The 24850-nt window shown below is 38.4% G+C and overlaps 1 protein-coding gene across 1 annotated transcript in view; it reads right to left on the bottom strand.

Annotated features, from left to right (window-relative positions):
* znf407 (zinc finger protein 407) overlaps positions 1 to 24850 on the bottom strand; it is a 302639-nt gene that overhangs the window by 104827 nt on the left and 172962 nt on the right. Inside the window, exons 7-8 of the mRNA XM_061916333.1 lie at positions 9069 to 9152; positions 5263 to 5383 (exon numbers count right to left, since the gene is read on the bottom strand). Coding sequence (XP_061772317.1) covers positions 5263 to 5383; positions 9069 to 9152 — 205 coding nt within the window. The remainder of the gene's footprint in view (positions 1 to 5262; positions 5384 to 9068; positions 9153 to 24850) is intronic.

The raw sequence follows: 24850 nt of genomic DNA, 5'->3' as shown, positions 1-24850 counted from the left end.
TATACATTGTAGCTGTTTTGTGCCCAGAAAAGCTGGCAGGATAACATGTTTGTTCACATCAAATAAATTGAAGTTCATCAAAACAGCTCAGCATGCACACTAGGACAATAATGATGTGTTTAAAGTTACAAACATAAACATATTATTAAAATGCTTCCCAAAATATGGCAAGAATACCGTATTTCCTTGAATAGCCGCCTGGGCGCTAATTAATTTAAAAGCTCTTCTTACTCCTGCGCTTATTCAAGGCATGCGGTAAAAGTAAGCAGGCGCTAATAATTTTAAAACTTATTCTCACCCCTGCGCTTACCAATGCCGTGAAATTAAAAATTGAGTGTGATATAAAAAAAATAAAAAATTATTCTGCGGCCGCGGCCCGGTGGTTGGGGACCACTGTTCTACAACATGTCATCGCGCCCACCTTTACACCATGCTATCTGCGTGCTGGTCGGACGCACGCATATTGCTGTTTCTCATACGAGATTGCAATGCTTACTTGGTCAACAGCCATACCTTTTACACTGATGGTTGTGATATAAACAACTTTAACACTCTTACTAATATGCGCCACACTCTGTGAACCCACACCAAACACATTTCTGGAGAACATTGGCTCTGTAACACATTATAAACGCAACATAAGAATTACCCAGAATTCCAATGCATCCATGACTCTTGGCTATATTATACACGCGCCCCCAACCCGCCCACCTCAACCGGCGCACGTAGAGGGGGAGGGGTTGGTGCTAGCGGGGTGTATAATATAGCCAAGAGCCATGGATGCATTGGAATTCTGGGTAATTCTTATGTTGCGTTTATAATGTGTTACAGAGCCAATGTTCTCCAGAAATGTGTTTGGTGTGGTTTCACAGAGTGGGGCGCATATTAGTAAGAGTGTTAAAGACAAGTTGTTTTATATCACAACCATCACTGCGATCTGTATGGCTGTGGAACAAGACCCCTGGTATACACATAGTAAAAGCAAAAAAAAAAAAAAGACTCCGCCGTTTTGGAAATTACGACAGGGGAAGCATCACTCTTGACGTCACGACTTTGACCTGGCGGTAAAAGTAAGCATGCGCTAATAAATTTGGGGGGCGAGTTTGACCCGGCAGTAATTCAAGGCAGGCGTATATTACATGCCGGGCGGCTATTCAAGGAAATACGGTATATGGTGTTGTTCAAATATTAGGCAAGATATTGAAAATACATTCACTTATCGTCTTATCAAGGGATCTCACACACGCAGGAGGTAGTGTAGGTGAGGCTGGGTCGCACAAAGCATCCATTTCAGAATCACTTTTTAGTCATGTAACTACATTTGTGAATCACTTTTACCAGTAGCTATTTGGAAAAGTTATCATGAATGTAGATTTGTATGTAAGAATTGTATAGTTTGACACTGATGGGTTCCCCAGGGGATAATCATAGAGACACTTCAGCTTGCTTAACGGAAGTTGCTCTTTGTGTTGCCTAATGTGGGTTTGTTGTGCTGTCATTTTTGTGCTTTGTGTAGTTAGTGTTATTTCATGTAGGATTCATACAATTGCTGTAATGTATTTCACTAGTCTCTGCTTAGGGTGGCCGAGCCCTAATTACACTAAACCAGGGCTATTTAATTGGCAGCTTGGCGGCCAAATTCAGTCCAGGAATGACACCGAGTGCAGTTCAAAACTTTGGAGACAAACATTTTTTGCAGAAAATTCCTGAAAACAGTCCAGTGTTCCTGTTGAATATAGGGACTTGGACCATTGTAAACACATTGGCAGATCCTTGCCTTAACATCTTACAGTACTAGTAGAGTGGAAAAACAGGTTGACTTTACCTTATTTTTCAGACTTTAAGGCACATATAAAATCCTTTAATTTCCTCCAAAATCGACAGTGCGCCAAATGTATGGAATACTTCTGGTTGTGCTTACCGACCTCGAAGCAATTTTATTTGGTGCATGGTGTAATAATAAGTGTGACGAATAGATTGTAGTCACACATAGGAGTAATGTGTAGACTGCAATATGACCCTAGTAAACAACACAACAACATTAAATGTTCAAATGAGAATATAGAACATTACACACGGCACTCTAAAATGTTTTCAAAATGTTTAAGTATGAATTTGATAGATTGTCGGCGCATTACGGCTACCGTAGTCAGACATACGAGTATTACTATGGTGTGTGTCAAAGGACTGCAAAATGGCACCCATTAGCAGACATATTATCTGGCGTTTTCTTTTGCAATATTATGCAAAGCCATCTTTTCTTACCTTCTCGTACCTGGAGATCTGTATTTGGGATCTGCATAAGTCCTGAAAATGTGCAAACGTGTCTGCAACTGAAGTCCGTGCCGACGACGTAGTCGGTAAGCTTCTTCTTTTTCGCTAACTTATTGTTATGGGGCATTCACCCTCTGCTGTTTGTGACGATCTGTCTCATCTCGCGTCACTTGTTTGTCATTTTTCCTTAGTTTTGTCTCAATTTCTTGGTCAGAGCTCTTATTTTATTTCCACTTCCTGCATGTCTTTCTGAGCGCACGTTCCCTCACCTGTCCCTGATTAGCAGCGTAGCACACCTGGTTGCAATCAAACAATCAGGCTGCTATTTATGCCTGCCTCGCCTTCCAGTCAGGGCTTGAGGATTGTTTCTTTGGTATCTATGTTATTGACTTTTACATTCGCTGCATACTTTGTGCATAAGCGCTTGAGTATAATTAAAGACTTGTCTTACCTGCACATCACCCTCCTGTCTCCTGAATCTTGTGGTCAGAACTACTGCAGTCACTGTTGCCATTTCAAATATAAAGTAGCGTAAAGTTCTAACTTCTATCTGTCAATAGACTTGCTATAAAAGTGCTAAAAACTACCGGTGTAGCGGGTTTACATAGTTCATTCACAGAACTTTAGTTATTAGAGAGTTCCTGTCTGACGTTTTTTCACGAAACACACTTCCGACGTTGTTGTTGCACTAATGAGCTACAAATTAGGAGATGCTGCTAAATTGTTGATTTAAATAAAGTCTGAATGTCATTAAAACAGTTAGTTCCATCTTTTGACACCTCTTCCACACTATACCGCTACAACAAAGATGATAAAGCGGGAGGAGACGATGTCAGAGTGAGCCACGTAAATACGACTGCCCAAAAAACGCTGCATCCTGCAGCAACTGTCAGAAAGCGACTTGAAGATGGTCTGTAAAACATAATCGTTACAAAAATTTGACCAAAGAACCAACATTACATGTTATATAGACCACCACATGGCAGTGTTTTTTTAAGTGAGAAAAAAAATCATACTATGACCCGTTAAGTGCGCCTTATAATCTGGTGCGCCTTTTGTATGAAAATAGACCTGAATAGACCCGCTCATCTGCAATGCGCCTTACAAGCCGGTGCGCCCTACATTCCGGAAAATACGGTTTATACTTTGTTGTGTTTCATTTTATCCATTAAAATTTACCAAATTGTACTTACACTTCACAAAGTATGTGAAATTATTGTCTAAACATCACAAAATGCCACAAATTCAGTTGGCCATTTTAAGTATTACACTCTGAATATTTTTGGCAATTTCCGTGGATTCTGCGTCACAATAGTAACGCTTCTGCTGATCATTCACGATACTTGTGTAAGAAAAGATTGCATATGCTTGGCTTTTTATGCATTCAAAACTGTGAATAAATAGCGAACAATTGAGTCAGCAGATTGAGGGTCCTCTATTGCACTCATTATACTCTCTAAAAAACACATTCAGAAACCCCCAAAAATACTCCATTTACATGTTGTGACATGAAAATTAACCAAATGTGAGTGATAATGTTATTATAAGCACCAACACAGACATCCTATTTTAGTGGCATATTGATAGCAGTGAGCTAATGCTATCTTACACAGCGATTGTTGACACACTAAGCCGGCGGCTGCTTCTGCTTCATCTCAAACTTGCGGAAACTAAATTCTAGATTGTAATTCATGTGTCTCACTTGGTAGTCGACAAATGTGCCCATGGACCGAGAGGCTGGTCGACTTTAAAATCCCCCGAGATGGCGAAAAAGACACAACTGACGTAGTTCCAGGAACTTTTTACTAAACCCTTCAGGAAGACTGCAATTGAATCTTCATCCAAACGGAATTATGTGAGCGCCTTGTCGGTCAACATCCCAGCAAGAGTTGAAAGTGTACAGTAAATGTTTGTTTAATTATAGTTTATCGTGGTTAGTTTTTATGTTTAGCACTTAGCAATACTGCTGTTGCTGTAGTGTTTCAATAAAGCTGCATCCGTTTAGCACTCGGCTTACATGGCTCATCCTCTTCGTGACCCGGCCGACAAATATACGGTTGTAGATCGTAATTTTTCCCAAATTCCAAAATCAAATGTCTACTGTAGAGGAAGCCTGTTCTCCAAAATAGGCTTTACAAAATAAGACTAATAGTCAAGGGATATTCGCAACTTTTTGGGAAAGTGGCTGCCAAGCATTTCAGTTAAATATCCCTGCACTAAACGACAAATGTAAGTAGAGAGTCACAAACTCTTTATTTAGGCAGCAAATGGCCTGCAGGGTGCAAATTTGACGCCACTGGTTTGTCCTGATATTTGAAATAATAAAACTAATATTTTTGACTGCAAATATTTTGCATTTTTGTGAAAAATGTGTGGTAATATATTTGACTTAAACCCTCAGCAATACTACAATAATACTACAGCTTAGGGGTGCCGCGTGGCTATTTTGCTCCTTGGAGGGAGGGACACAATGTTAAACTTGGAAAAGTTCAGTTATAGATCATTTTGTGGATTGCTGAGATAATATTTGATAAATGCCCAACTTCAACATATACTTAATCATGTCATATTATTATAAGTTATTCTGCATACATATGATAGACAAATAGGCAGAGGATGAGAGAAAGCGTGCGATAAGGAGATGCAAAGTGCCTCCCAAAATGTTTTCAATTTCACTGATAATTTCCTGTGTAATTACTGATGTGGTATGATGGTGTTTTAATGACACGGACTTGCCAATGTCAGTGACACTGACATTGGCTGAGTGCATGTTGAGATGAGACTGGGTCTGATGAGATGCAGCAGTGCTGTGGAGATTAGGCCAGCCTACGCTTCACCTGCTGCATTACACAAAAGCACACAACCTGTTCTACAATGCCACCTGCTTGCCACATTAAGTATTCTCCCCAGCACCTTGCGCACTCATCTGATCATCATTGGCCATAAGCGACACCAAGCTTTGGGGGTGTTCAATGAGTGGCTACTAACCTGTAGTCACACCAGGGGCAGCGATATGGTTTCTCCCCAGTGTGAACGCGATTGTGTCTTGATAGGTGGGACTGCGTGGTGGAGGCGAAGTTACAAAGCTTGCATTTGAAGGGTCTCTCTCCTGTGTGTTGGTAGGAAATACTGAATGAGGTCAAACGTCAACATGCACAAAATAGGACTTAATAATAGGTTTTGTAGGAAGAATGCATGAGAGGATGGGGAACAAATAAAATGTATTGTGAAACCTGTTATTCATATTATTTTTTATCTTTGGACACCTGCCTGGCAGCAGTTAAGCGCAATATTTTTTCGACATTCTTCTGTCTCTCTCTCTCTCTCTATGTATATTGTGTGTATATATATATATACACAGTGTATATATATATATATAAATACATATATATATATATATATACATATACACACACACACACACACATATACATATATATATATACATATATATATATATATATATATATATATATATATATATATATATATATAGTAACACTTTAGTATGGGGAACATATTCACCATTAATTAGTTGCTTAAGAAAGTAACAAAGACTTAATTTAGAGTTATTTGGACACTAGGGGAACATATCAGGATTAGGGTTACTAAAAAGCAATAATTCTGAGGTTATTGAGGGAAGACTCTTAGTTATCTGGTTGTATAATAAGGCCATGCAGAATAAGGGATTAATAAGTACTTAATAATGACAAAATTAAGAGCCAATATATTACCAATTTGCATGTTAATAAGCAACTACTTAATGGTGAATACTGTATGTGTTCCCCCATACTAAAGTGTTACCATATATACATATACCGTATTTTTCGGACTATAAGTCACAGTTTTTTTCATAGTTTGGCCAGGGGTGCGACTCATACTCAGGAGCAACTTATGTGTGAAATTACTAACACATTACTGTAAAATATCAAATAATGTTATTTAGCTCATTCACATAAGAGACTAGACGTATAAGATTTCATGGGATTTAGCGATTAGGAGTGACAGATTGTTTGGTAAACGTATAGCATGTTCTATATGTTATAGTTATTTAAATGACTCTTACCATAATATGTTACGTTAACATACCAGGCACCTTCTCAGTTGGTTATTTATGCGTTATATAACGTACTGTACACTTATTCAGCCTGTTGTTTACTATTCTTTATTTATTTTGAATTGCCTTTCAAATGTCTATTTTTGGTGTTGGGTTTTATCAAATACTTTTCCCCAAAAAATGGGACTTATACTCCAGTGCGACTGATAAATGTTTTTTTCCGTCTGTATTATGCATTTTCAGCAGGTGCGAGTTATACCCAGGAAGAAACGGTGTATATATATATATATATATATATATATATATATATACACACACACACATATATATATATACACACACACACATATATATATATATATATATATATACACTGTGTGTATATATATATATATATATATATATATATATATATATATATATGTATTATGCATTTTCAGCAGGTGCGAGTTATACCCAGGAAGATACGGTGTATATATATATATATGTGTGTGTATATATATATGTATATATATATATATATATATATATATATATATATATATATATATATATATATATATATATATATATATACACACACACAAACCCCGTTTACATATGAGTTGGTAAATTGTATTAGATGTAAATATAAACAGAATACAATGATTTGCAAATCCTGTTCAACCCATATTCAATTGAATGCACTACAAAGACAAGATATTTGATGTTCAAACCCATAAACTTTGTTTTTTTTTTGCAAATAATAATTAACTTAGAATTTCATGTCTGCAACACGTGCAAAAGTAGTTGGGAAAGGGCATGTTCACCACTGTGTTACATCACCTTTTCTTTTAACAATACTCAATAAACGTTTGGGAACTGAGGAAACTAATTGTTGAAGCTTTGAAAGTGGAAATCTTTCCCATTCTTGTTTTATGTAGAGCTTCAGTCGTTCAACAGTCCGCGGTCTCCGCTGTCGTATTTTACTCTTCATAGTAGCCCACACATTTTTGATGGAAGACAGGTCTGGACTGCAGATGGGCCAGGAAAGTACCCGCGCTTTCGTTTTACAAAGCCACGCTGTTGTAACACATGCTGAATGTGGCTTGGCATTGTCTAGCTGAAATAAGCAGGGGCATCCATGAAAAAGACGGCGCTTAGTTGGCAGCACATGTTGTTCCAAATGCTGTATGTATACCTTTCAGCATTAATGGTGCCTTCACAGATGTGTAAGTTACCCATGCCTTGGGCACTAAAGCACCCCCAATACCATCACAGATGCTGGCTTTTGAACTTTGCGTCGATAACAGTCTGGATGGTTTGCTTCCCCTTTGGTCCGGATAACACGATGTCGAATATTTCCAAAAACAACTTGAAATGTGGACTCGTCAGACCACAGAAGACTTTTCCACTTTGCATTAGTCCAGTCTTAGATAATGTCGGGCCCAGAGAAGCCGGCGGTGATTCTGGATGTTGTTGATAAATGGCTTTCGCTTTGCATAGTAGAGCTTCCTCTTGAACTTACAGATGTAGCGACACACTGTATTTAGTGACAGTGGTTTTCTGAAGTGTTCCTGAGCCCGTGGGGTGATATCCTTTAAAGATTGATGTCGGTTTTTGATACAGTGCAGTATGAGGGATCGAAGGTCACGGTCATTCAATGTTGGTTTCCGGCAATGTCGCTTACGTGGAGTAATTTCTCCAAATTTTCTGAACCTTTTGATGATATTATGTACCGTAAATGTTGAAATCCCTAAATTTCTTGAAATTGCACTTTGAGAAACGTTGTTTTTAAACTGTTCTACTATTTGATCACACAATTGTGGAAAAAGGGGTGTACCTCGCCCCATCCTTTCTTTTGAAAGACTGACCATTTTTTGGGAAGCTGTTTTTATACCCAATAATGGCACGCACCTGTTCCCAATTAACCTGCACACCTGTGGGATGTTCCAAATAAGTGTTTGATGAGCATTTCTCATCTTTATCTGTATTTTTTGCCACCTTTCCCAACTTCTTTGTCATGTGTTGCTGGCATCAAATTCTAAAGATAATATTTTTTTGCAAAAAAATAAAAAATGTTTATCAGTTTGAACATCAAATATGTTGTCTTTGTAGCATATTCAACTGAATGCGGGTTGAAAAGGATTTGCAAATCATTGTATTCCGTTTATATTTACATCTAACACAATTTCCCAACTCATATGGAAACGGGGTTTGTATATGTACTGTATGTATACAGTATGCACGTGTGTATATGTATACATAAATACACACACATATATATATAAATATATATATATATATATATATATATATATATATATATATATATGTGCATGTATGTATGTATTAAAGTATATGTATGTATATATACGTATTGCATCTTTTAGTTAGATTGACAGTTGTAAGTGTGCGTGTGTGTGTGTATATATATATATACATATATATATATATATATATATATATATATATATATATATATATATATATATATGCACACTTACAACTGTCAATCAATCTAAAAGATGCAATTTCCCTAAGTGAAAAAATGAGATGGGAAATGATAACAGAAATTAAAAATCCCAGACATACTGGAACACATGCTCATCAATTACAGCAGCAAGTCATTCTGATGGATCCTTGTTTGTGTGACAGGGACAAAAATTACTACTATTTTTGATCTTGAGGCTCAAGGTCTGAGATTATAGCGGTTGACACGTACAGTAGTTGGTCAGCTTGGATTTCTCATATCTACCTGTGTGTTGGCGTCTGTGCTTGGTAAGAGCATGTCGTGTCCCTCCAGCAAAACCACACAGGTCACAGAGGAATTTTTTTTCACCTGCAGAAATATAGTAGAGAACAGAGGGGATAGCATAAATACATATTCATTAATGAAATACAGAAAAACAACAAAAAATTAAGACAAACACGCAGTTATGGCTTAAATATTACCTATGCAAAAATATATCGAAATAATTGAATTAACCTCCTGTAATTGGTTCAGGAAAATAAATAACATGTGACTTTCAATTAGGCTAGTTAGCATTGGGATCACTTTTTTTTGCCCACAAATTGGTAATGCCTTTAAAGGGGCACTGCATTTTTTGGGGAATTGTGCCCATCATTCACAATTGTTATGAGAGACAACAAAACACATCTTTGTATAGGATTCTAAAGATATAAAAAACACATGCAAGATTCACTTAACATTGCAGCTGATGGAAGTCAACTATTTTTCCCATAAACATTTTATATACACACTGTTATAGTGTATATGTATACTGTAGGAACAGACACATTGATAACATCAAGTAATATGTACAATAATTACAGTATTTTGGTCATTTTTAAGAATAACTGGAACTTATTTTCTGGGCAAATTTACTTCAGTGCACATACCAATGCACTTCATACTTCCGTCAACAACGTGTGTGTGTTCTGATCAAATATACAGAGGATGAACTGCTGGTTATAGAAGCTGAGCGAGCACAAAGAGAGGGTGAGACTTTGGAGCAGACAAAAGTCGAGATAGTCAAGCCCGACGTGACTTGGGGTTGTAAATGTGGAGATTGCCAAGCTATGCCAACAGAAATAGAGTGCTTCTGCTGCACTGAGCGGCACACAATGTTGTTATCGATGGAAATGTGTCTTGTATCTGGCGAGGAGGACACTGAAACTGCATCACAACGAAAGATGAACTGTGGATTGATTGATTGATTGATACTTTTATTAGTAGATTGCACAGTTCAGTACATATTCCGTATAAATGACCACTAAATGGTAACACCCGAATAAGTTTTTCAACTTGTTTAAGTCGGGGTCCACGTTAATCAATTCATGGTACAAATATATACTATCAGCATAATACAGTCATCACACAGGTTAATCGTCATAGTATATACATTGAATTATTTACATCATGTACAATCCGGGGATGAGGAGCTTTGGTTGATATCAGTACTTCAGTCATCAACAATTGCATCAACAGAGAAATGGACGTTGAAACAGTGTAGGTCTTCCTTAGTAGGATATGTACAACGAGCAGAGAAAATAGTGAGGTCAGATAGCATAAGAACAAGTAAATACATTAGAAGTATATTTGATTATTTACATAAGGTTATTTACAATCCGGGCGGATGGGATGTGAATGAGGGAGGGTATTAGTAAAGGGTTGAAATTGCTTGGAGGTGTTGTTTTAGAGCGGTTTTGAAGGAATATAGAGATGCACTTACTTTTACACCTGTTGAGAGTGCATTCCACATTGATGTGGCATAGAAAGAGAATTAGTTAAGACCTTTGTAAGCTCGGAATCTAGGTTTACCGTGATTTGTGGAGGACCCCCTGGTGTTGTGGTTATGGCGGTCATTTATGTTAAGGAAGTAGTTTGACATGTACTTCGGTATCAGGGAGGTGTAGTGGATTTTATAGACTAGGCTCAGTGCAAGTTGTAGAGGTACAAACTTTTTTCCATCTAAACAAAACAAACTGGAAACATCCCTGGCTAGTTTGACCAAACGGACAACTGTCCACCAAGTAAGTTGCTATAACATTGATCATTACACATGCGGCACATGATGATTGTCAGTACACCTACACACACTGTCGAGCTAGTTGTGTACAAACCAAACATTCAATTTTGACTAATACTTTACAGATACTGTAATATGATTGTTCATGTTTTTCAGTCAGTACAGATTTGTGTCCAATCTTATTGTGTTGGGCATTACAACTCACTACAGCTTAGTTATTATGCAAGTTGCGAATGTAAATTAAGTATTATTGTTGGTTTTTGGATGCTTTTTTAGGGTGTTTTATAGGCAGGGCGGATTTCTCCCATTAGCAGCGTGGCTAGTCACTTAGAACAAGCTGACTATTATAAATTAGAATGCAAAAAATATATACACACGGGTTCTTGTCTCTCAAAATGATTGTGAACAATACGCAACATGAAAAAAAAGTGCAGCTCACCTTTGAAAATACATCTCAACTAGATGTGGTTTCAACTATATAAAATGTATTCAAAAAAATGTGTTTATAGAGTTGTGGTGAAACATTTACATACACACTTATGAAGGAAATGTCATAGCTGTCTTGAGTTTCCAATTATTTCTACACCTCTTATTTTTTGGTGATAAAGTGATTGAAGTAAATACTTGTTGGTCACAAAAAAGACATTCATGAAGTTTGGTTCTTTCATGAATTTATTATGGTTGTACTGAAAATGTGACCGAATCTGCTGGGTTTCAAAAGTATACATAGAGCAATGTTAATATTGGTTACATGTCCCTTGGCAAGTTTTACTGCAATAAGGCGCTTTTGGTAGCCATCCACAAGCTTCTGGTTGAATTTTTGACCACTCCTCTTGACAAATTGGTGCAGTTCAGCTAAATTTGTTGGTTTTCTGACATGGACTTGTTTCGTCAGCATTGTCCACACGCTTAAGTCAGGACTTTGGGAAAGGCTATTCGAAAACCTTAATTCTGGCCTCATTTAGCTGACATCACATTGACAAAGATAAGATCTTCTGGAGGAAAGTTCTGTGGTCAGATGAAAGAAAAAATGAGCGGTTTGGCCACAATACCCAGCTATATGTTTGGAGGAGAAAAGGTGAGTCCTTTAATTCCAGGAACATCAAACCTACCGTCAAGCATGGTGGTGGTAGTATTATGCTCTAGACCTGTTTTGCTGCCAATGAAACTGGTGCCTTACAGAGAGTAAACAGGACAATGAAAAAGGAGGATTACCTCCAAATTATTCAGGACAACCTAAAAAAAAAAATAATGTATATATATATATATATATACACATATATATATATATATATATATATATATATATACATATATATATGTATATATATATACATATATACATATATATATATACATATATACATATATACATATATATATATACATATATACATATATACATATATATATATACATATATACATATATATATATATACATATATACATATATATATATATACATATATACATATATATATACATACATATATACATATATATATACATATATATATATATATATATATATACATATATATATATATATACATATATATATATATATATATATATATATATATATACATATATATATATATATACATATATATATATATATATATATATATATATATATGTATATATATATATATATATACATATATATATATATATATATATATATATATATATATATATATATATATATATATATATATATATATATATATATAGATATATATATATATATATATATATATATATATATATATATATATATATTCTATATGTATACTTTTGACCCAGCAGATTTGGCCCCATTTTCAGTAGACCCATAATAAATTAATAAAAGAACCAAACTTCATGAATGTTTTTTGTGACAAACAAGTATGTGCTCTAATCACTCCATCACCAAAAAAATAAGAGTTGTAGAAATTATTGGAAACTCAAGACAGCCATGAAATTATGTTATTTACAAGTTTATGTAAACTTTTGACCACAACTGTATATATATTCCACACTTGCAGAAGTGTATGCCCTCTTGCAGGGTAAGTAAATGTGTGGGTAAGTACCATGTGTGTCAAACCTGTATGTGCTGTATGAGTGCAGCTGCTCATCCTGCCATATATTTTTATTCATGCAATGATAACCTGCATACTAAACAAATAACAAGACTCGACACATATTACCCAAATAAAACGATTTATATACAATGTGATTGTTACAAATAAATACAATAAATCATAATGTGTCAAAATAAACATTAAGTCACAATAGCTGTAGTACAAACCCCGTTTCCATATGAGTTGGGAAATTGTGTTAGATGTAAATATAAACGGAATACAATGATTTGCAAATCATTTTCAACCCATATTCAGTTGAATTTTCTACAAAGACAACATGTTTGATGTTCAAACTGATAAACATTTGTTTTTTTGCAAATAATCATTCACTTTAGACTTTGATGCCAGCAACACGTGACAAATAAGTTAGGAAAGGTGGCAATAAATACTGATAAAGTTGAGGAATGCTCAACAAACACTTATTTGGAACATCCCACAGGTGTGCAGGCTAATTGGGAACAGGTGGGTGCCATGATTGGGTATAAAAGCAGCTTCCATGAAATGCTAAGTAGCTCACAAACAAGGATGGGGCGAGGGTCACCAATTTGTAAGCAAAGTGTTGAACAGTTTTAGAACATTTCTCAACGAGCTATTGCAAGGAATTTAGGGATTTTACCATCTACGGTCCGTAAAATCATCAAAAGGTTCAGAGAATCTGGAGAAATCACTGCACGTAAGCGATGATGTTACGGACCTTTGATCACTCAGGCGGTACTGCATCAAAAACCGACATCAGTGTGTAAAGTATATCACCACATGGGCTCAGGAACACTTCATAAAACCACTGTCAGTAACTACAGTTGGTCGCTACATCTGTAAGTGCAAGTTAAAACTCTACTACGCAAAGCAAAAGACATTTATCAACAACACACAGGAACGCCGCCGGCTTCGCTGAGCCCGAGCTCATCTAAGATGGACTGATGCAAAGTAGAAAAGTGTTCTGTGGTCTGACGAGTCCACATTTCAAATTATATTTGGAAACTGTGGACGTGGTGTCCTCCAGAACAAAGAGGAAAATAACCATCCGGATTGTTCTAGTCGCAAAGTTCAAAAGCCAGCATCTGTGATGGTATGGGGGCGTATTAGTGCCCAAGGCATGGGAAACTTGCACATCTGTGAAGGCACCAATAATACTGAATGATCTATACAGGTTTTGGTGCAACATATGTTGTCATCCAAGCAACGTTATCATGGACGCTCCTGCTTATTTCAGCAAAACAATGCCAAGCCACATGCTACAACAGAGTGGCTTCATAGTAAGAGTGCGGGTACTTTCCTGGCCCGCCTGCAGTCCAGACACGTCTCCCATCGAAAATGTGTGGCGCATTATGAAGCGTAAAATACGACAACAAGACCCCGGACTGTTGAACAACTTAAGCTGTACATCAAGCAAGAATGGTAAAGAATACCACTTTCAAAGCTTCATCAATTAGTTTACTCAGTTCCCAAACGTTTATTGAGTGTTGTTAAAAAAAAAGGTGATGTAACACAATGGTGAACATGCCCTTTCCCAACTACTTTGGCACGTGTTGCAGCCATGAAATTGTAAGTTAATTATTATTTGCAAAAAAAAAAAAAGTTTATGAGTTTGAACATTAAATATCTTGTCTTTGTGGTGCATTCAATTGAATATGGGTTGAAAAGGATTTGCAAATCATTGTATTCCGTTTATATTTACATCTAACACAATTTCCCAACTCATATGGAAACGGGGTTTGTAAACAGTGCTGTACGACTAATCAATGGCTGAAGTGTCTCACTACAGTACGGTATCATGTTAATACAATTTCATAAATGAGCAAAACATTATATTTCTGAAGGACCATGACGCAAAATGTAAACAAAAACATTAGTCCAAAACATAAATGAACCAAAAAGATGGTTTTAAAGAAAGGCGAAAAGTGAATACAACAAGTAGAGTGAATATATGAGAAGCAGGCTAGTTGGTAAACAGATGAGCCTACCAGAAGTCACAGATCAGTAGTGTATATCCATCAGAGCTCTCACAGCTAAGTAATTCCCCCCAATCAGACGGATCCATGTAAATATGTCAAATGGGGGACGGGAAATTGCCAGTGTGGTTTATTGACTGTGATAAAATCTGAAAAGCACCGCTGAACATAATTACATACTTGTCAGAGCCATAAAAATTAGCTTTATTATCAATGGGATGGTTTTCTACAACTTCATTTGGGGGCGATGCCTTCCAGATGGGGAGCGTGGAGAGCTTTTTCACACTCCTCCCTTCTCTGCATCTGGCCCCGTCATTAACAGCATGATGAGATCCCTCTCTCTTTTCTCTTTGCTGCTGTGCAGAAAAACTCATACACTCTACAAACATGGGCAGTGTAAACACGACAGCATTTGAACACGTGCATAACATTGTGTCAAAGCTTTTATAAAATTGACAGGTACTGTGTACACCAAAAACACAACATCCAACGTCCTCCTCACGGTAAATATCTTCAATTTGAATGTTGAGCTCCAGGTCTGATCATTCAAGTGGATGACTTTTCCAACCGGGCTTCAGTTATACTCCAAATGCTCCTCTCGTGCACTGATAGCTTTTATTGAGTCCAGAGAGACAACGCTGCTTTAAGTTTTCTCCATCTTACCCATTTAAAGCCCCTCAACTGTGACAAGAGCTTTAATGAAGTGCCACTTAGAGGAGAGAAAAACAGCCTTAAGAATCAGCATTTGTCAACATTGACATTTTGTACCACAAGCCATGTGTACATTGTGTAAACATGTTTTCTTAAAATGAATATACATCTGTCTGCAAATATATAAAAATAAAGAATAAGGTATGTACCAGGTTAGATTTTGATCAAAATAAAATGTAAGAGTAAACCCACAATGCAACAAGGGGTGTCCATCCATCCATCCATCCATCTTCTTCCGCTTATCCGAGGTTGGGTCGAGGGGGCAGCAACCTAAGCAGGGAAGCCCAGACTTCCCTCTCCTCAGCCACTTCGTCTAGTTTTTCCCGGGGGATCACGAGACGTTCCCAGGCCAGCCGGGAGACATAGTCTTCCCAACGTGTCCTGGGTCTTCCCCGTGGCCTCCTACCGGTTGGACGTGCCCTAAACACCTCCTTAGGGAGGCGTTCGGGTGGCATCCTGACCAGATGCCCGAACCACCTCATCGGGCTCCTCTCGATGTGGAGGAGCAGCGGCTTTACTTTGAGTTCCTCCCGGATGGCAGAGCTTCTCACCCTATCTCTAAGGGAGAGCCCCGCCACACGGCGGAGGAAACTCATTTCGGCCGCTTGTACCTGTGATCTTATCCTTTCGGTCATGACCCAAAGCTCATGACCATAGTTGAGGGTGGGAACGTAGATCGAAAGGAAAATTGATAGCTTTGCCTTCCGGCTAAGCTCCTTCTTCACCACAACGGATCGGTACATTGTACGCATTACTGAAGACGCAGCACCGATCCGCCTGTCGATCTCTAGATCAACTCTTCCCCCACTCGTGAACAAGACTCCTAGATACTTGAACTCCTCCACTTGGGGCAGGGTCTCCTCCCCAACCCGGAGATGGCACTCCATCCTTTTCCGGGCGAGAACCATGGACTCGGACTCGGAGGTGTTGATTCTCATTCCGGTCGCTTCACACTCGGCTGCGAACCGATCCAGTGAGACCTGAAGATCCCGGCCAGATGAAGCCATCAGGACCACATCATCTGCAAAAAGCAGAGACCTAATCCCGCGGCCACCAAACCGGAACCCCTCAACGCCTTGACTTCACCAAGAAATTCTGTCCATAAAAGTTATGAACAGAATCAGTGACGAAGGACAGCCTTGGCGGAGTCCAAACCTCACTGGAAATGTGTCCGACTTACTGCCGGCATCCGGACCAAGCTCTTGTTGTGGCGGTCCGCTCCCTGTATGATCAGTGTCAGAGCTTGGTTCGCAACATGGGGTGTGATGTTTAAAAAAAAATTGCTAAATGCAATTATACTGAAGTGTGCATAGTACACATCAACATTTTTGAAATGTAAATAATGAATAGTACAAGGTGTAATGTTTTCCGTTAATTTTTGTGCGGATATTCTGCGTCAAAATAAATTTACCATGAAAAAGAACCCCAAGAAACTATAGTGTTCCCTTGATTACTGCGAGGATTATGTTATACATAAATCAACAATACAATACATTTGTTATTAAATGTCCAGCCATCCATTTTCTACTACTTGTCCCTTTCTGGTTCACAGGGGTGGCTGGAGCTTATCCCAGCTACATTCAGGCGGAAGGTGGAGTACACCCTGGACAAGTCCCCACACGGATAGACAGCATTCACTCCCACATTCACACACTAGGGACGATTTAGTGTTGCCAATCAACCTGTCCTAGGTGCATGACTTTAAAATAAGCTTGAGTACCTGGAGGGAACCCCCACAGTCCCAGGGAGATTATGCAAACTCCACACAGAAAGACCCCTAGCCCAGGGATCAAACCCAGAACCTTCTTATTGTGAAGCACCAGCAATAACCCCTGCTGCCGTTATTAGACGTATAATTAATACATTTAATGTGGAATTATTTCTATTAATAATAATAATTTTACTATGAAATTATATTTTCATGAATCTGGGAGGCAGTTTCATACAGGAGGTCGTGAATTCAAACCTCGGCCGAGTCATACCAAAGACTATTAAAATGGGAACCACTACCTCCCTGCTTGGCACTCAGCATCAAGGGTTGGAATTGGGGGTTAAATCACCAAAATGATTCCCAGGCGCGGCCACCGTTGCTGCTCGCTGCTCCCCTCTCCTCCCAGGGGGTGATCAAGGGTTTATAAGTCAAATGCAGAGGATAATTTCATTACATCTAGTGTGTGTGTGACCATCATTGGTACTTCAACTTTGACTTAATAAATGTATTTTACCTGTTAACTGAGCCATCCAAGTCAGTGAGCAAGTACTACAGTAACACCTGATTGGTTCCACTTGTCTTTGGAACCCTTCGCAAACTTTAAAGCACAGGAGTACAGGTCGATATCTTGGTCTGAAAGTGTGGAAATAACACTGACAACTTCAATAAATTCCTCCACTTGAAGATCTACATGGTCTGGGGCAGCAGGTCTAGGTTCCACATACTCTGCAAGGCCTGATATTCTGTGTTGACCCAGTCTCTAAATAGCATGAGTACATTTTACTTGTTGGACTGTGACAGTTGCACAGACATAGCGGGGCAAAAACGTGACAACGGCCCAGCATGCAACGTCTGAAGCGGAATATCGGCAGCACGATGTAGTGCTGATTAGACGGTATCCTCAATTCAACTTTTGCAGACCAGGACCAGGGTAAGTATCTCCCCAGCCGCTTATACCAAATAACATGTGAAATTAAGGAATACGAATATATATTTAACCAGCCAACGTTAAAGAGGCTAGTCTCTATCCCGTAAACCCTATTTGCTTAGGCTTTAATTCTATATGAGAAAAACGCTGCTGATCCCTTCTTCACTCCTTTCCCTCTCTCCATCTCTCATTACACCAAGCGCTACAAGACCTCACCGCAGAAAAATCCATTGTCATCGATCCTGATGCCCGACTGCGGTCGCCACAATTATTCTTGAGGATTCTTGAGGAGAAAACATTGGCAATAAATTACATGTGTGCTTTTCATCAGCTGATCTGTAACGTAGCCCCCGTCTGGCAAAGGTGGGATAACATAAGAGTGACGCACAGTCAATTATAGGTCCTAAAAAAATTGAACTAACTTCCATGACTATCATTCCCGTATGAATCACTTGAGCATTTTTATCGATATTCAACCCTACACATGTTCTGTTTAGGCTTATGCATGGTTAGCCTTTAAAGCAGAATCATTTGTTTTCACCCCCACTATGCACCTAAGGTCTTATTTATTATAATTCAAGGTGCAACCTTTCCTTGCATGTGTAGTACAGTATATATTCTCCATTATATGTGTGTGTCTACATGCAGCTATAATTGCCTCCCTCATTAGTTATGTTTTAACAGGAGAGGAAGGGAGGGCAATTAGTTTTACCGCTTAATTTTTGACACTGAATCCGCGGCTGTATTGATGTGCTGGCCATTTTGCCTCTCATTTTTCAGGGAAATTAATTGACAAAGTACGAAGATTTATCAGCATATTGCCAGATTAAGCGACAAACTGAGGCAATGAGGAAATCAATTTCAGCTCTGTCGTTGTGTTCAGTCCCCCAACCCCCCACGGTGACCGCTCCCCTCACTGCAATGCCCGAGAGCCTGGGAAAAAGCTGGGTGGGTCAGAAGCAGCGCACTTATTTATTTGTGTCGCTCATTCATCAGCGGTTACAAATGACCCCGGCGGCTGAAGACCACAGAACTCCCTTATTCGCCCTGCTTCCAATCCCTCCGACAGGACTGTTGTAGAGAAAAGTGATTAATAACAAAAACACACAAATCAGAAAGGAGCAATGAATTCTGTTCAGGACAATACAAGGAGAGCTGCAAGTCGTACTTTTCTCCCTTTATAAGGTGAACAAATTATGACATATTACATCTTGACTTTGACTTCCTGGGTGCGAATGTTGGTATAATAATAATTGGGCCTTATCTACTGCTTTATGGTACAATACATTTGCTTTGCGGGACAATTGCTTGACAAAATATTCGGCAGGGTGTTTTTGTCTTTAACAATAAAATGCAGTTTAAATATCATGCAACTCCTCCAAGGATACCCTGCATGTTGATATACTCTTGGCAGCGTATTTGGGGCTGACTGACAAGCCCCCCCCAAAAAATGGATTGTGCAAAAAACAGCTGGTAAATGTGATGTCCAAAATTTCTGGCAGTACCCTTGGATATGCTGTGATAGCTTTTAGGACCAGCTTTCACATTCAGCAATAATATCACTTTTGAGGGAGAGGTGATGGTTTTGGTCAGTTATCTATTTGATATAAATATATTCTAGTTGTTGTGTGTTTGTGACATGTCATGATTTTTTGGGGGCGTATTTGTGGACCGTGAAATTGCATTTAGCATTAAACTTCTGGTAACACTTTGGTATGGGTTACATATTCACCATAAATTAGTTTCGTATTAGCATGCAAATTAGTAACATATTGGCTCTTAATTAGTCATTATTAAGTACGTATTAATGCCTTATTCTGCATCGTCTTATTATACAACCAGTAAGCCATTAACTAAGAGTCTTCCTTCAATAACCTCAGAATTACTGCTTATTCGTAACCCTAACCCTGACCCTAACCCTTATATGTTCGCCTAATGTCCAAATAACTCTAAATTAAATCTGTGTTACTTAAAATATGTTCCCCATACTAAAGTGTTACCAAACTTCTTCGTTGTACAACAACACAAGGAAACTAAAATAAGGTTTTTTCCACAAAACTGAGCTCCGAATACCTCCCCATTTAGCCACTGTCCTTACAGCTTCTGCATAATTGTAATAGTAATTATTATTTCCCCATTTACTCTCACTTAATTCAATCTCTTCCTGTTGGTGTTTCTCTTTATGACAAATGCACATGCATACACACAACAGCACACCTCTCCAGGTGGGAACTGGGTGACTGAGATGCCAGTCGCCCGATAGGGAATGATGAGTGCTGGATACAAATGAAAATAAAACGCCTAATTATGTCAGCGGTGCCATGACGTTACATCACTGTTAAAACACATTTAAAATAACATCCAGCAAGTCTCTCTCTCACACAGCAGGCACCCATGACGGATGGAGGGCTTTCCTGCAAGCATTCAGTCAGCCTGTCAGGCCGCTGGCTGCTGCTGTGTCTTTCCCTGACTTAAACGGGACACGTGTGAGACGTTATTAGGGCCGAGAAAGAAGGGCTTGGTTGCAGCAAAAAAGACAATTTGGTTGACCTGGGCTATTGCTGAGGGGGTATCATCTAAAAAAAGTATCCTTGAACTGTAGAATATGCTATAACATGGCTATTCAACTACATAATGAAGAGCGCCAGAGTTTTTAAGAGCCCAAGGGCTCAGGGGCCGGACATCGAAATGTGGATATCTCTTCAGAAAATGCCTACGAGGTTTTATTCTTTTGAGACTGTGTTTACTTAATTATAACCATTGTGTCCTGAGGAAGACAGTTCACCCTTGCTCCTGATGGGCCCTGGTTAGCGCCTTGCATGGCAGCTTCCTCTATCAGTGTGTGAATGTGTGTGTGAATGGGTAAATGTGGAAGTAGTGTCAAAGCGCTTTGAGAACCTTGAAGGTACAAAAACGCTATACACGTACAACCCATTTATTTATTTGTTTATAATAGTTAACACATCAGTTTTCACACTGCACTGGCAATCAATTAATCAAGTTTTGTTGAGGATTGATGTGCTTTCTTTTAAATTATTATACTCCCTCAGTTTTACTTACTTCTTCCTTCATTTAGGTTTTTAAGACTGAAAATATAAACATAAAATAAAGGTTACAAAAGTATAACGTCCATTTTGTATTTTACATAACGATCATTGTGTATTTAACATCAAATACAAGGTTTAGTGTTACTACACTCACATTATATACTACGGATGTTTACGCATATAAACATTAGACAACATCCACATCAAACATTGGACACAATGTCTGTGACTCATCACAATTAAACCTAAGGTGTAGCATTATTGCCCTCTACTGGTTAAATTCCCCATTCATGTATTAAACGGGTTTTGTTTGCCAAAGTTACTCTCAGACAAAAAAAAAAAACAACACGGCCACAAATACAAAAGGCATCACAAAGTCAGCAATTTCAATGTAAAACAAACTAAATATCTTTATGCACAATATATACTGACAAATATTTGAGCAAGTTTCGGGATGAAGCTTACACGTGTAGATTTCTACCGTTGTTGCTGCTTGTCTCGATCACTTTGTCTGAGGCTTAAATGGTCCGACAGGAAACAATGATTTGAGCACGGGCATAATATACATACTTTGTTGTCCAGTCTCTGTTAAAAATCAGATGTTTTCAGGTTTAAATGAATAGTATTTTTCTACTCACACTACTGCTGCTTCAATGTGACACATATGCCTGGCTGTTGCCCCCTGTGGGGTGGCAGGAGTACTGCATGTATTATCAACCCTAGTAGGGTTGCGAATTGATAAGACTTTTCTAGTTCCAATTCGACTTTCGATTCTGTCTAACAATTTGGTCCCTAAAAGTTCTCTTTTAGATTCTTATTTGGAAAAAAAATATTTAAAAAAGGTGGATTAGCCTCAATTTAGTTGAGTTTAGAAGCACCTTGACATTAGAAAGCCTACAGAAAGGTCACATATGTAGCATAGAAGAAAAAAGGATACCGTATTTTTCGGACTATAAGTCGCAGTCTGTTTCATAGTTTGGCCAGGGGTGCGACTTATACTCAGGAGCGACTTATGTGTGAAATGATTAACATATTACCGTAAAATATCAAATATTATTATTTAGCTCATTCACGTAAGAGACGAGACGTATAAGATCTTATGGAATTTATCGATTAGGAATGACAGATTGTTTGGTAAACGCATAGCATGTTCTATATGTTATATTTATTTAAATGACTCTTACCATAATATGTTACATCAACATACCAGGCACCTTCTCAGTTGGTTATTTATGCGTTTTGTTCACTATTCTTTATATATTTTAAATTGCCTTTCAAATGTAAATTCTTGGTGTTGGGTTTTATCAAACAAATTTTTCCCAAAAATGTGACTTATACTCCAGTGCGACTTACATATCTTTTTTTGTTCTACTTTATTTTGCATTTTCGGCAGGTGCGACTTATACTCCGGAGTGACTTATACTCCAAAAAATACGGTACTTAAAAAAATAAATGTATTAAATAAATGTTCTTCTTTTGAATTTAACAAAATAAATCATGTACAAATTACACAGTTATCTAATATTTATTAACGTGATATTAACGTATTACATGAAAAAGTGAGATATATCAAACCTTATTAATTATAATTCTGATCATTTTGGCTCACAGTTTATGTAAACCCTGAATTGAAAATCTCAGAAAATGTGGGGTTTCAAAAAGTGTAAGCCAAGATCATCAAAACGGTAGTAAAGGACGGCGTGGCGCAGTGGAAGAGTGGCCGTGCGCAACCCGAGGGTCACTGGTTCAAATCCCACCTAGAACCAACCCCGTCACGTCCGTTGTGTCCTGAGCAAGACACTTCACCCTTGCTCCTGATGGTTGCTGGTTGGCGCCTTGCATGGCAGCTCCCTCCCTCAGTGTGTGAATGTGTGTGTGAATGGGTAAATGTGGAAGTAGTGTCAAAGCGCTTTGAGTACCTTGAAGGTAGAAAAGCGCTATACAAGTACAACCCATTTATCATTTACTTTTACTCAATTTAGTGTTGCCAATCAACCTATCCCCAGGTGCATGTCTTTGGAGGTGGGAGGAAGCCGGAGTATCCGGTGGGAACCCACGCAGTCACGGGGAGAACATGCAAACTCCACACAGAAAGATCCCGAGCCCGGGATTGAACCCAGGACGACTCAGGACCTTCGTATTGTGAGGCAGATGCACTAAACCCTCTCCCATCGTGCTGCCCTCATGTAATGAGTTAATACCACATATTACTTTCACATTTGAAGTCACTTGCTTACATGAATGGACTTGTCCATGATATTCTCATTTTTCGAGTTTCACCTGTACAATGACTGAGAGAAAATTAAGTTGGAGGAAAACATCATTAAACTTATTGTCTGACTACAATTAAACCGAAAATTAGAAGTGTCTACTGTAGCAAATAGACCACACACATTACTCTAGCAGGAGCTCCCCACCACAGAGGCAAGATTCTGTTTCTCGTCATGCCCATCTAAATGAAAAGGCATTGATATCAACTGAACAAATAATAGTGCTAACATGATAGGCGGTAAGTTAAGCCTAGTGTATAATCTTACGTCGCGTAGCTTGCTTAGGCGACACCATCATCATCCCGTGTAGCCTATGTGCACCTTCCAAAAATCCTAGGTTCAACAAGCTTATTTGGATGATGTTCGGTGGCCCAAATGAATAGCTTTGGCAGGCTTGATGTGGTGTGCTGAATACCTGTGCTAGAAGAAACCTAAAATATAGAAGTATAGTTTGTATTTCCATTCAGAAATCATAGGTTCACTGTTATGGCCAAAATGTAGTTCTTAATTGATCTTTTTTGTTCTGTAAATCGTTGTTATACTTGTAAGTTTATCAAACTTGTACCCTTTTATGCTGACACCGACATGTTAATTTCAGAGCACTGAGTCGGTCCTGGAGGAGTCTTGGGATTTTCAAAAATTGATACGGCTATCTGTATTTTTTATCCAGGTAAACGTGACGTAATTATGACACCACACCTATTCACAATAAGAGACAGTGTATAACCTGATAATAGGAAACGTCTATAAAGGGATAGGCTTTCACACAAAATAACCCTGTACACCAGCCAAAAGTTTGTAACACAGTATTCCCTACGCAAAGTCATGCACGATTACCAAGGCAATGCAATGCGGGAGAGTTTAGTGTCAGTTTGAAGTGGAAACCTCAGCTTTACTCACGGGCCAAAGCTACCGCACAACCACCTCTAACATCCTCCTGGCGTTGATCCCTGCATTCCAGTACACCACAGGCCAAGATTAATCCACTCAAAAAAGGGAAAAAGTGAAGTAATAATCCACAAAATTGCTGTGGAGCAAGAAGACGACAGCAACAATATGAGAGATCTCCAAGATGGCGTCTGAGGGCACTTCATTGTGTCCTATTTGCATGGCACACCTTACTTAATTAAATGCATACCCACCGACATACCAAGAGAGCGTATTGATATTCAAAAGTATATTGTATAATTTTTATGATACACCATGCAGGGTTTCCCACACATTCATTTATTTGTGGCGGCCCGCCACGAAAGAATTACGG

The sequence above is a fragment of the Nerophis ophidion genome, linkage group LG11 (genome assembly GCF_033978795.1).
Source record: "Nerophis ophidion isolate RoL-2023_Sa linkage group LG11, RoL_Noph_v1.0, whole genome shotgun sequence".
Lineage (NCBI taxonomy): Eukaryota > Metazoa > Chordata > Actinopteri > Syngnathiformes > Syngnathidae > Nerophis > Nerophis ophidion.
Note: the sequence above shows the minus strand (reverse complement) of the source record. Positions and strands in the feature narration are given on the sequence as shown.